This window comes from Ctenocephalides felis, unplaced genomic scaffold, assembly GCF_003426905.1.
Source record: "Ctenocephalides felis isolate EL2017-DRISC unplaced genomic scaffold, ASM342690v1 CF-g0.4_SCAFFOLD_01886, whole genome shotgun sequence".
NCBI lineage: Eukaryota > Metazoa > Arthropoda > Insecta > Siphonaptera > Pulicidae > Ctenocephalides > Ctenocephalides felis.
Genome location: NW_020538040.1, coordinates 89,905,350 through 89,920,326, shown reverse-complemented (window position 1 = coordinate 89,920,326; position 14,977 = coordinate 89,905,350). Strand labels below are relative to the sequence as shown.

Genomic DNA, 14,977 nt, shown 5'->3' with positions numbered 1-14,977 from the left:
AAATTCAATCATATGTGATACTTTTTTTATCTTTATTATGTTACTTATTATTTTTGAGTCTTGTAGAAAATTCTATTTTCTTCAATTTTCTTTATAATTTGAAAAAAAAACACTTAATTGTTTGTTTTCATAATATTTGTTAATATACATATTAATTTCCGGGACAAAAGATCTAAATCCAGGACACATATTGGGTTTAAACAAACCCGGGGCATAATATGAAAATCCGGGACTGTCCCGGCCCAATAAGGACGTATGGTCACTTTAATTATGTAAATTTATCGAAATAAATTATGTTGTAAATCATTATAAAAAATTAATAGATTGTTTTACGGTAACATAGGAATTGTATTCCTACGAACTTAGTATTATTATTAAAATATGATTTCAATTAGTATGCTTTATAATTAAAAATATTTATTGTATCGTGAATTTTGTAATTTGAATATTATAGAAAATATTAAAATAAATTATCATATTATAAATCATTTTGCTAAATTGATAGATTTTTTCATAAAGTTTTCGTTAGGATAGGGCGAGGCACAAAGGTTTATTTTGATCTCGAGCAATTATATTGTAAATCAACCATATTACAATAAACTCATATCAAACAAAAACTATCTGACTATATCCAGTGAAACTCAGCTAATTCATAATTGCAGAAATGTTTTTTTTGCTATTTTAAAAAAATTGTAACCGGGTTCTTTTTACCCCGTAGGCATAGGCCAGAGGGCAAACAAGTCCTATTTCTTATTTTAATCCTAAAGGGATTTTACAGAATAATAGCTGCATTATTGCAAAATATTAATTTTATGCATTTTTTTACAGAAATAAATCGATCTTAACTTATATAACCTCGATCTGGTATTTCGTCAGAAATATTAATCTGTAGACTTCGAATAACTATTTATTCAATTTATCTTTTGTAAAATTGCTTTTGCTAATTTAATTTAGTTTTTGTATCCCCGCCCATGTGTAAGTTTTGTATATAACCCATAGATAAACAAGTATAAATGATATAACTTCTATAAAAAAACTGTTGAATCTTACATAAAATAAACAACACATGTTATGAAACAGCTGTTATTTAGATGTATACTTAAAAATTATATTGCGGTTTCCTAAACTAATTGTAAATGCTCACTCACATGTGATACATCTTTTACCCTCTACGTTCAAATATTGTCAAATTTTTTTTAACTTCACTGGTTTTTGAATTATTGCTGGTGGACTTTTATATCTTTACCCACTTTACTCTACTAAAAGGATAGTATCTTTGATAAAGTATTGTTCTTATAATTGATCTCTGAATGTAATTAGTATACATATGAAATGTAAATTATTTATTCTGACTTTTGCCTATTTTGAAATTTGAATATTAATAAATGTATTCATAAAAATCATTATATATTCTGCAAAAATAATAGTGTTTTTTCCTAAAAACTTCCTTTACTTTATGAGAGGACAGTAATTTCCTTTACTTTTTGGGAAAACGAGCAACAGAGCGTTTGATTCGAATAATTCGAATAATAAACATTATATATTGACAAAATGAAAAACTAAACAAATTTTTGGAAAGGTAGGTATTTTAAAGAGGTATTTTTGGATATCCAATGAAAAAAGTAAAATAATGCCATACGGCGGCAAAAATAATCTTGGTACATTTGTGCATCAAATTATCATATATTTTATAGAGATTTTAACAATAAGTATAAATGTTGTTTATATATTCATGGTTTGTGTATCAATTTTTATCCGATATTTTGTCTCTAAAATAACTACGCAGCGCTATTGCTAAAATACAAAAAAATCTTGTTTTTCAAAAAAGACCAATTTTTTCAAAATTTTTAAATATCCAGTTTTTTCACGGTTCTCAAAACATTTTAAATTACGCACGATGCCATGTATCCTTAGTTTACAAATATTTTATTTTCAAATTTTTCAACCCTTTTATCATAGAAAAATATTTAAATTGAATCTTATTATAACAAAATGAATGCAATACTTTCAATATGACTTGATTATAAATTATAAATGTTATATAAACCTACTCTCGATATTCTGCTTCTGACTCTCGGAACAAGTATTAGATAATCTCTAAAAAAGTACAAATCACTATCAAGTGACGTGAACAAGTGAGATTTAGGAGCTCTATAGAAATGGTGTACCTATTCGGAGTAAGTGTGCTGGTGCATTTAAACCGTACAATGTATCCTTAGAATGTCCATCGGGACATAGAGGCGTTCGTATATAGATTTCAAGTGAGACTTAACTCACACATATGCATCGATCTTATCGGTAAAATTCTCCGGTTCTCTTTGGCGCACGGAGTCGCCGGTGCCGGTGCCGTCCGTGGTGGAGAGCTCGCTCTCTCAAAGCGCCTAACGCCTAACGCCGAGCGCCGACACCATTGAGGAGAATCCAAGTGCAGAGCAGCTTACCCCACGAATTCTAAAGCTATCTGTCTGTGTACATACTGTATAAAATGGAGTTGACTCGATACACGGAATCGGTTGCATAATGTATTTTCATAATGTTACCTTCTTCGGTCAATATTACAATTGATAATGCTGACTCCTCAGGCCAAATGGAATTTGATATTCATGATGGCTAGGATGCCGTTAATGTGAAAAAGGCTTTGTGCGCATACATTTGCATATCCATTTCTTGAAAATATCGAACCTCGTGTAATGCATAGGAAAGTAGGGAAGACTGGGTACGGATGTGCCACTTTATCAGCAGTAATTTTGTTTGTTTACTATTTTTTTACTTTATTTAAAAATTTGAACATTTGTCTACGAGGAAATATTATGCTTAAATACGATAGATCAGTCATAGAATCAAACTAGTGGGGCGCATGGCATCGTGCCTTAAAGAAAGTTGCTGGAAACATTTTTGAAAAAAAAAATTACACTGAAAAATTAGATTTTTGAGAAACTATAAATTTTTGACAAAAATTTACTTTTTTTTGAAAAAAAAGACTTTTTGAAGAAGAGTGTATTTTGAAATATTTTGGAAATTCTGAACGTTTTTTCAAAGCAATCGTACTGCTTTAACTCCATAAAGACGAAATATCGAAGCGCGTAAGCGCCGCACCGTCGTCTAACGGATAAGCATTGATACGGAACCCATAGGAATATTAACAAAATTTATAATTATTGTTAAAATCACTATAAAATATCTGTTAATTTGATGTGCATATGCTAATGATCATTTTTGACCGCCAAATGACATTTTTTTTAACTTTTTTTACTAGATTTCCGAAACCGCTTGACATACCTTCATGAAAATTTGAACAGTTCTTCACCTTGTTAATACAAGTAAAATGTTTTTTGAATTATTCAAATCGGACGCTCCGTTCTTTTAAAAACGGAGTTACCGTATTTGGCACTTTTGCCACATATCTTCGGAACGACTAGACTTGCCTTTGCCAAAAACTAATCAGCACGTCTACTTATCAATACGAATCGAATGTTTTTTGAATTATTCAAATCGCTTCATCACCGTGTTCCCGAAATCGTCGACGAAAATTTGTATCCGAACACACATACACACACGCACACGCACATACACACACACATACATCCATTTTTTCTAAGGTATGCCAAAATATTCAGAAACCTCTGAAACGTAAAGATTTAAAAAAATGTTCATTTTCGATTTTTTTGCGATTACTGTGACTTAGCCTAAGGGAAGTTAATTATACAAAGAAAGGCCAAGTGTTGCATAAGGCATAAAAGTTGGTTGAAAAACAATAGGTATTAACACCAAAATATTGGGTAGGTTTATATTAGCGTAAAAGGAAATGAAAAGGCGGATAATCATGCTAAAACAGCAAGTGTAAGTGGATAGGCATATAATAAATGTACACATGGTGATATACTGAATGAAATTAAAAAGAAGTCAGTTGAGCATTGAAAAAATGAAAAAAAATCTTCACAAAGAAAAGGAATAAATTATGTATTTTTAAATGATTGTATTTCTACTAAACCATGGTTTGACGAATTTAAAAATGAATCTAGTAGTTTATTGTTACCATCAGTAGGATAAGAACATGGAAGTTATGCAAAACATTTGCATAAAATAAAAATCATAAGTTCAGAAATTTGTGAATGCGGAAAGGATGTGGATTGAATTACAAAAAAATATAAAAATAATAGAAAAATTATTTTAAATTATATAGATAGAAATATAGATACAATTAAACTGTTCTAATTAAATAAGATAATTACTTAAGTAATTATTACTCAAGTGTATTTATATAAATGTATGTGACTAAATTTTGTGAATGAAGAAGGTCAAAAAAAAAACACCAAAATATTTTATAACGACTTTCATTGTCAAAAATATGTAACACAATCATTTATAAAGCTTATGAATATAACCATATCTAACAAAACTTTATTTTTTAAGTGAGAAATATTTGTGAAATCTTCTGTTTTCTTATATTGAATTATCCTTTCTCTTTCGCATTTTGTCTTCGTTATGATAGATTTTTGTTAGCTGTTTAAATTTCACCCAAGACAAGAAATACATGTCGCAACATATACAAGTCATATATAACAACACTAATTGCTGATAATTAACCACTAATGTTCAGCTTACAGCAAAATAATGAACATAGTGATCTATCTATATACAAGTAACAGTTAATATTAAAAAAAATCTTACTATTGGCTCTTTAAAAGCAATTCGGTCTATGTAGGGCGCAGAGTCAATGCAATAATAGTAAGTTGTAACAAACAAACTTCATTTTTTTCTTATGGATCCTATCTCAAAATCAGTATAGTTAAGCGACTGCCACTACCGTAACCTGGCGCAACTGTACCCAGTCTCCCCTACTTACTGTTATTAACTTTTCACATAAACTTAATATGATTTTCTTAATTCTTTTAAATTTATAATTAGATAATCTTTTTAGAGGAAGAATTGACTTTGAATAGTGGTACAACAGATTCAGTATAATCTTATGATCTTGTGATCGCCTAAAGAAATAAATAAATAAATTAATTAATATTGTGTCATTGTTTAAACTTAAACTCTAAAGCTGCTAAATTAGTCAAAAATTCTATGCCACAGCAAAGTCTACGGCGCTGCCTTTGTTAATCTTGGTGTTTATTTATGATAAAGCAAATATATTTGATTTCAAAATAAATAATGGAAAATCAACATATTATATATTTTTTTCTATTTATGAAATATTACAATACAATTAACTATTGAAAATAGAAGCCTACATATATTATGAAGTTTTAATATAAAAAGCTTCGAAAAGTTAAATATATGATCGAAGGAATATAATTTTTTTCGTAACACGTGACTTTCTTCCCCTTTCATATTGAAAAGGATCCATATATAAGCAACTCATCCGCATGCAAAAGTTCCATTACGAAGGTGATTCTTTTCTGACAATGTACGAAGCGAAATCATTTCTCCGTATGATTATAAAATCGTATACATTTGTCAATATCGATTTATCATCGGATAAGATTCTGAAAAATATTTTTTTTGTTACATCTATCACTTAGACAAGAAATCAGCATGTTTATAATATGGTTTTATAGAAAACTCAAAAAAATTGATATAATTTTAGTTTCGTTCATAGTATTAGTAGTATCTATTATTTAGTTAGCATAAGTATCTATTACAGAAATTGTGATAATAAAATTTATCACGCAGAAGTAGAACAACTGTTTGGGTTGCTATTTGAAAAATACGTCGATTTTTTTAAGTTAAGATATCATTATAACAGCTTATATGAGACCCTTTAGTTGTGATCGCTCTTCAAATAGTTGATACATATAAAAATTATTATGTGTGTGAATATAAAAACAAAGGCGAAGCACAAAAGTCCAATTTGACTTTGAGCAAATATATTGTGAAAACCAAACCAATTATATCACAACAAATAACACATATTAAAGAACTTCCTGACTATGTTCAATTAAACTCCCAACTAATTCATCATTGTGGAAAAGTGTTTTTTTTCTTGCTATTTTAAAAAAAATTTTCACCTGATTCTTTTTACCTCATTAGCGTGGTAAAATGGGCGGACAGGTGGCAAATGGGCCTAATTCATTATTTCAAACTTTAAAGGAATTCTGCGAAATAATAGCTATTATTAAACCAATGCAAAATATAAATTTTATGGATACATTTTTCACAGTGATAACACTGTATATAACCTTGATCTGGTATATTGTCTGAAATATTTATCAACAGAGAAATAACTATTAATTAAAATTATTTTTTGTAAAATTGCTTAAGTTAACTTAATTTACTTTTTTGTCTGCTATTTTTTATTTTGTGTGAGCTTTTATAGAGGTTATTTAAAAAAACTGTTGAATCTGCTTTAAAATTAACAATACATCTTATAAAACAATTAACTAAAGTATGATTAACAATTATATTAAGATCTCGTAAAATAAACGACAGTGCCACAACTAAAGAAACAAGGAACATTGCTGATTATCTCCCAGCAACGTCGTTAGAATCGAGGTGATGGCTGGTTTTACATCTTGTTCCCTCTACTTTCAAATACTAATGAAGCATGATACCATTCTCGAAGCCATTGAATATCGATATACTATGGTTCGAAGTAACGACTTTCGAATTTTCATCCTATTCCTTGTGATATATCAACAGTAATATAAATTTTTTCTAAGCTTCTTCAATCTCTATTTTATATCCATATTTCTAAAAATTGACAATATTAACCCTCCGTCGGTAGGATATTTTTTCACCTTCGAACGGTCGGAAAGGTCTGGCTGGACCACCATTCATTTTACATGCATTTATATGGAATAAATGAGTTTTTGGTGTTTTATATATTAACGATCATATAAAAAATTAAAGAAATATAAAAAATCTTTGCTTTTTTGTTAATTCTTCTGTTTTATATTAATGAAAAACAATATTTATTCTTTTTAGGCGCCTTTGAAATGAATGTGAAATTCAAATGAAAATGAAATGAGGTGCGTCGCCTTTAAAATGAGCTGTAAAACTCAAAGTGAAAATATAATTTCACTATAGATTTGCCAAAAAAAAATTCGAACGCAGTACGGGTAGAAAAATTGTTGATAATGTGTGCATTACTCATCCGATTTTCAGTGTTTGCGATTACCAATAAGTTTGGTAGGTTTTCAAGGAACTATCGTCATGAAAATACTAACATTCACGTTACAACACATAGCAAAGAATATATATACAACGCAGTTTGAATAGAAAATACCATGAAAAAAGACGAAATACTGGTTTAGATATATCAAAAAGCGTATATTTCATACAAAATGTATGGGTGGTCTAGACAGACCTTTTCGCCCGTTCGAAGTATATAAAAGTTAATATCCTTAAAATTATCCTTTTGTACATTTTTTCGTCCTGATTTTTTCATTGATCGACAGCTAATGAAATTTTAGGAAAAGTCAAGAAATTTTAAGTCGATAGGATTATTAGAAGTATTTTTTTTTTAATTGAAGTCGAAAAAAGTCTGGCCAGACCACGCCGACCGACGGAGGGTTAAATTTCAAAGTATGTTCACAAAACGTTTGATTTAGTTATTTCAGTTAACATAGCTTTCACATAAGAACCTGCCAGTTCTCGATACAATACTTTAGATATGTGTAATTTTCATGTGATCACATCATACTCAATCACTATCAAGTCTAAATTTAAAAGTCATAACTTCAGCCCATAAATAATAAATTCATGCATCGGATAGAAAATAAAATAGTACAGTATCATAAGTATAAATACAAATATAAATATTTTTCTCTGTGGATTGTACCGATACGTCATGTTCAATGTTTGAACTTTGATTGATAGAGTTCTGTTAGTGCACGCAGACTGACATATGCGAGACGTGTGTGAATGCGAAGGGTTTTCAGGGGCGGTGATTGAAATGTCACTAAAGATCTCGAACATTATGGTTTCGGAATTATGATCATGCGGAGGCACATAAAGCCTCGCGATCCATCTTTGCTTATATTCGTACGTTGGCACTCTTGTTAAGAATTCTGAATGCGAGTGATAAAATGGCTGAGTGGCCTAATAGCACAGAAGAGCGGTATCGAATTCTATTACTAGACCAGGAAATTTTCCACTACTTTACCATTGATCAAGTTTTAGTTATGCTATTATTCGTAGTCAAGTAAATATAATTAATTATAACTATTTTTTTCTTTAGAAAGAATGAGGTATTTTTTGTTCTTAATCTTCATATCGGTATACTCCATCATAAGATAACTATTTTTATTAACATGATTTTTTATATATCTTTTCGTTTCAATGCTTTCTGAACATTTTGACACATCTTACAAAAATAGATGTGTGTGCGGATACAATTTTGTCAAAAGCCAAAGTGACAAAATAAAAAAAAATGTTAAAAACTATTATGTAATATGCAATATCTTAAGTATAACAGATCCCATATTAAAATAATAAGTTTAGTATCAAATAGTATACAATAATATATTCTTACAAAAAAGGTCGGTTTATTAAAGTTTTATATAAATGTTAAATGTGGTACTAAACTTATTACCAACTAATTTTAATATGGAATCTGTTATATTTAAGATATTATATGTTACATAATAGATCTTAACAATATATAAAAAAATCATTTTTCTTTATTTTGATTAATTAGGCTGAGGCAAAAGTATTGGTTTGAAGAACTTTGTAATATTGTCTTAATATTTTTAATTCTTCACTAAGATTTTTCAAATATTTCAAACATTTCACTTACACACAAATCAATTTTTTCTAACGTATGTTAAATGTTCAGAAATCATCAAAACGATGATATGCAAAAGTTTTCAATTTCGATTTTTAGATTATTACAATAACTTACCATACGGGAAGTTAAAATTTTCAAACACAATTTGTTTCTACATATCGGAAGATTTTCAGAAGTTCCTTCAATTCATATACCAATATTATAGGGTAACTTAAAAGTAGGTGCTTATTATTTCACACATACACACAGATCACTTTTTTTCTGAGGTATGCCAAAATGTCCAAACCTTCAAACGTGAAGATATGTAAAAGTTTTCAATTTCGATTTTTGGACGATTACAATAACTTAACATACGGAAAGTTAAAATTTTTAAAGACAATTTGTTTCTACATATCAGAATATTTTCAGAAGGTCCTTCAATATATTGTTGTGCACCCTTGGGCTAACAACAAATTATGTTGTGGATCCGTTGCCAACAATTATGTTGCGTCACGCCAACGATGTCAACATTTAAAATTAGGTTCTTCTGCTGCTATCATAAGCTTTATCACTGTGGAAATATTTAATTAAACATTTGAAGACGTTTATTAACTTTATTTACTTCATTAATAGGTTACACTTGATTACAACTTAATACACAATTGATATTTTGAAATAAGACTGATGTGAACTGTTTGGAGAATAGACTTGGAATGAACGGTTCGCTTCGTCAACTCAGGGTTTTTATAATCTCTGATGATGACGTAACCATCCTTCTAGAAGGTTCGCTACGAAATGATTCATACTTGCTTATTTGTCATCGAAGAAACCGTTACGAATGACTCAACTATTTATTTTAGACGTAGTTGCGGTTACAGACCGTTATTCTGACTGCTGCACGTGCATGTTTATCTCTGATACTTTGTTGCATACAATATTGCAAGCTTGAGTCATACTAACTGCGTTATTCATATTGACTGTTATATCGAATTTATAATATTATTTATAATTATTGCAAAGGGGTGGATGGCACTACAATATATACCAATATATATTATATGGTAACTTAAAAGTAGGTGCATATTATTTCTCGCCTTCTTCGCGAAAAGTCTCGATTGGACAGACCATTGTGCAGACAATGGTCACTTTTGATGACAATTCTATTTGAAACGTTCTGTATATGTCTATCGGATGGGACTTGTTATTTGTATCGACGTCTTCCTATACTAGCCGAGCAAATGTTATGTAGTTCGCTAACAAAGCCACCGACTCTGCGGCGAGACGCGTTATCGTTATTCAAACAGTTAGCGGCATCACACCGCAACAGATATCCGGCAGCGTCAAATTTACATAAATTACTCGATGCAAATTATTTTATTTGTGTATGTTCAAACTTAAATGATTGACGGATACGCTAATGAAGACTGTTTAATAGGTGCTATATAATTTGAATAGTAATACATTATTAGCTTATGTTTGAACGTTTACCATAATTATGTAATATTATACACACTTAGTTCTTTGAGGATACATGTTAAAATATATATTAATTTAACTACATATTAATGAAGCTTTATTTGTTTGGATAAATAATTTAAAAAAGTTGATTTTCTTGGTTTTAAATAATAGCATTTTTTAACTTCCCGTGGGCCGAAAATCGAAAATAAATTTTTTGCATGTGAGATGTGCTGATTAGTTTTTATCAAAGGCAGGTCCAGCCGTTAGGAGATACGGAGCAAAGAGTGCAGAAAATAAAAAACGAGTATCTGAGAGAACGGAGTATCCGATTTGCATGATACAAAAAACATTCAATTCGTAATGATAGGGAGAAGTGATGATTCGTTTTTGGCAAACAAAGGTCAGCCGTTTCGAAGATACGGAGCTAAATGTACAAAACATTGCAGAGAGAACTGAGCGTCCGATTGGAATGATTAAAAAAAAAATTGGTTTGTGTCGAAAAAACAATTGCTTATGAAAAAAAAATTAAGTCTGTGTATTGACTTAATCACTAACTCAGTCATGGGTGCACAGAGTTAGAGTCCTTCTTTTTCTCTTTGAGTACAAGGATTTTTTTTTTTTTTTTTTTTATTTATTTATTTTGGCTTCTGATTTGCATCATTTTGCCATTACAAATATTTATACAGTTGTAGCAGTTTATATAATACATTGATAGTTATACAATAATGATTATGCTATAAATTAATTTTGCATTTACTTATAAAATTATATAAATATTTATAAATCCTTATGTCATTACTTGAAATAAGCATCTGTATATTGATGGGAAAAACAATCCTCACGTTTTGCAAATTCCTAACTAATTTCGATCTTTCCTGCTGATAATGCCTGCATTCCCAAAATAAATGGTCGAGTGTTTCTATGCTTCCACAGTCACACTTTGGATCCTGTATGATACCAATTCTCTTCAGATGCGATTTGCAGTAGGAGTGTCCGAGTCTCAATCTGCAGATTACTGTAATAAAATTTCGACTTTCTTCTATATTTTTAAACCATGTGTTTGGTGAAACAATCTCTCTCGTTAGTGCGTATGTGGATCCTTTTGACTTTGTTGTTTCTGAGTGAGACTTCTGCCATAGTTCCAAACCTTGTTGTTTTATTAAATGTTTTAAATCTAGCGCAGGAGTTTTCGCAAATTGATCGCCGCTCGTGCATGCTTCTTTGGCTAGACTGTCTGCCATCTCATTGCCTTTTATATTAGAATGACCCTTTATCCAAAGAAGAATCATGGATTTATCATCAGTATTGATTTTCTTTATGATTTCTATAATTTTATATATTATTATGTTTGAATGTTTATTGGCGTGTTTTATGGCTGTCAGACTTGATTTGCTGTCACTTAGTATCAAAGATTTGTTAATATTATTGTCATTCACATATTTTACGGCAGTGTATATCGCTATAAGTTCCGCCGAAAATATGGATGTATAGTTTGGAAGTCTTACTTTGTTACTGTAATGGATTCTTGGGATATGTATGGCACATCCGGTTCCCTCTAATGTTTTAGAGCCATCAGTATAGATTTGCAAATAATCCGGCCAATTTGAGTTGATATGACGTTCTAAATCACGTATATATATGTCCGTGTTTGCTATATTTGTGCTCTCATCTATATCGATGTATGGTTTAATGTAATCGTTTAGCGGTGGGTAGATGTAATATGGAGTTTTATCATTGATTATGATGTTCTCTTCGTGAGGTTTAATTGTATAAAAACTATTTATTAGTGATGGAGCTGGTTTGTTTGTCCAGTAGCGTGTGGAGTAATGTAATCTTGCTAGATTTTCTAACTGTTTGGGTAATAATTTACATGATCCATTAAGTTTTTTCATCAAGAATCTGTTTGCTAGAATTTCTCTTCTTATGCTCAGAGGAGGTTCTCCTGCTTCTGTTAATAACGCATTTGTCGGTGTTGATCTAAATGCCCCTATGCATGTTCTTATTGCGGAATATTGAATTTTATCAAGTTTATTTTGTTCACTTTTTGACGTTTGACCATATATAAAGCATCCGTAATCTATTTGAGTTCTAATCAAATTTCTGTACAGTAAAAGACATGTCTCTGGGTGTGCTCCCCATTTAGTATTTGTTATTTTACGAAGTATATTGATGCCTGTTTCGCATTTTCTTGATAATTCTTGTATATGCTTTTTAAATGTCATTTTGGCGTCAAAGGTTATGCCTAGTATTTTCACGTTGTCTTTTATTATAACATCTTGAGTTCCAACCCTTATGTGACCTATGTTCTGAGGGAGTCTGTGTCTAGTGAAAATCGTTGCTGAGCTTTTGGTTGGTGATATATTTAAATTATTGCTTGATAACCATTTTATGTTTTCTTTAATAGCATAGTTCATTTGCGTTATACATGATTCTATTGACGGTCTTGATATGTATAAACAAATGTCGTCGGCATATTGTAATTTTTTAACACTTGTATCAGGTATCTTATGGTTATCCGCAGTATATATGTTGAATAATGTAGGGCTTAAAATGGAACCTTGTATGATCCCGTTGTATGCTGATCTAGGCCCGATCATATCTCCATTAGTTCGTAGATAAATATATCTTGGTGATATCAACTCCAATATTATTTTAATTATATTCTCTGGGATATTTATATTCCGTAGTTTTTTCTGTAGAATATTATGGTCTACGTTTTCATAGGCTTTGTCAATATCTATTGACAGTAGCAACATATATTCATTGTTTGACCTCGATATATTTATGTCGGTAGTAAGGGTACTCAATAAATCTATTGTTCCTCTTCCGCTTCTAAAACCAAATACGGTATCATGGAGAATGTTCTTATTTTCAATGTACCATTCCAGTCTTTCTTTTATCATTCGTTCGAAAATCTTTGCTACGCATGATATTAGTGATATTGGTCTATAAGAGTCTATAGATTGTGGGTTTCTATTAGGTTTAATTATTGGTACTACAATTATTTCTTTCCATTTTTCAGGAATCCAGTGGTGTGTGATCATATTATTAAATACATTTAGAAGTTCCATTTTAAAATTAGTTGGACTATTATTGATCATATTATATGAAATGTTATCCTTACCTGGAGCCGTGTTCTTTCTGTTTTTTAGAGCTCTTCTCAATTCATTATATTTGAAAGGTGACATCAATTCTGTTTCTTCATTATTATTCTTACTAAAACTATCTTGTTTGTTACAGACATAATCTGGTGTTATATTTTGTAATATTTGATGTCCACATTCTTCCATAAAATTTGGATTTATGTTCCTATTTGTGTTTTTGTTGTTGAATATTTTGATTTTCTTCCAAATTGTAGCCGGATTTGTGTTTTTGTTAATTGAACTTGTGTATTCCGCCCATTTTTGTATTTTCTTGTTCTTTAAAAATCTCTTGGTTTGTGCATTTATTTTTTGGTATTCCATTTTTTTTGTAGGGAAGATTTTGATGTTTGAAATTGCATTTGTGTAAATATGTATTATAATTGGTAAGTGGTCAGATCCAAGAGATTCTTCAAGTATTTCCCATCTGATATAATCTGTGAAATTGCTGGAGCATAAAGATAAATCGATATTCGTCGCTTTTCTGTTTCTTGTCTCGATTGTTGTGGGTTTGCCGTTGTTGAGAATTATTAATGAATGATCTTCTATGATTTCTTGTAATTTTATTCCTGATGTGTTGTTCGCCATACTTCCCCATGCAAAGTGATGGCAGTTGAAATCTCCAACGATCAATGTTTTTAAATGGATCCCTTCTATAGTTTTCCTCACATCAGTAAAATCTATTTCTTCTCTATTTGAGCAATAAATGGAAACTAAGCAAAAGGTTATATTTGTTTTAATTGTTACCGCACATATTTGTATATTCTTATTGTTGTTTATTGTTTCATATTCATCACAATCTATGTTGTTTTTGACGATGATGGCTGCTCCGCCGTATCCATCTTCTCTATCTTTCCGAAAAATCTTATACCCCTTAATTTTGCATACTGCATTAGGACTGAACCATGTTTCGGAAAGGGCCGCTATCGAAATCTGATTATTGTATAAGAAATGTTCTATACTTTCTTTATTTGCTTTCAATGATCTACAGTTTAATTGTAGTATTTTTAAATTCATTTTGGCTTATTTATATTGTGTATATTGTTTCTATTATTTTATAAAACTTCCTGTAGTTCTCTTATCCTTTTCCAATTTACTTATCACAATACTCAGTAATCTATTTATGGAAAAATCATCAGATCTATTTATTATTTTAATTTGTGTAACTAACTGTTTAAGAATTTCGAGTGGATCATTTTCTTCTTTTCTTGATTCATTTTCTTCTTGATCCGTATCATCTTCCGACGTTTTAATCGGCCTTTTCCTACTAATTATATCTCTATTACTTACCCTTTTAATATCCGTCTCTTTATTTAAATTATTATACTTAGATACTTTAGAGGTACCTTGACCTCCTACCCTTGTTACATTTTTGACATGTGACCTTTTTGGTTTTCTAATCCATACTATGTCTTCTTCTGTATCCTTATCTTCTTCTATTAAGTTTGATAATTCGTTATATTTATTTTTATCACAGTAACTTTTTTCTAGTCCGTATTCATCCCTCTTTTTTTCTTTTATCATCGGAAAATCTTTTTCCTTATCTATGGTATAAGGGTTAAATTTAACAACTCTTGAATATTTGTCATTTCGCAAAATATTCCTCGCTTCATGAAAAGCTATATTATGAGTCCCCATCAATTCATAAATACTTTTATGCCTTTTG

At 30.1% G+C, this 14,977-nt stretch overlaps 1 protein-coding gene across 1 annotated transcript; it reads right to left on the bottom strand.

Annotated features, from left to right (window-relative positions):
• Nucleotides 1-4,967: 4,967 nt before the first annotated feature.
• On the bottom strand, nt 4,968-12,393 carry LOC113375504. Its single transcript, XM_026615435.1, has 2 exons — nt 11,014-12,393; nt 4,968-4,985 (listed from the first exon to the last, which is right to left on the bottom strand). The coding sequence occupies exons 1-2, from the start codon at nt 12,391-12,393 to the stop codon at nt 4,968-4,970; spliced, it is 1,398 nt and encodes a 465-aa protein (XP_026471220.1).
• Nucleotides 12,394-14,977: the final 2,584 nt, after the last annotated feature.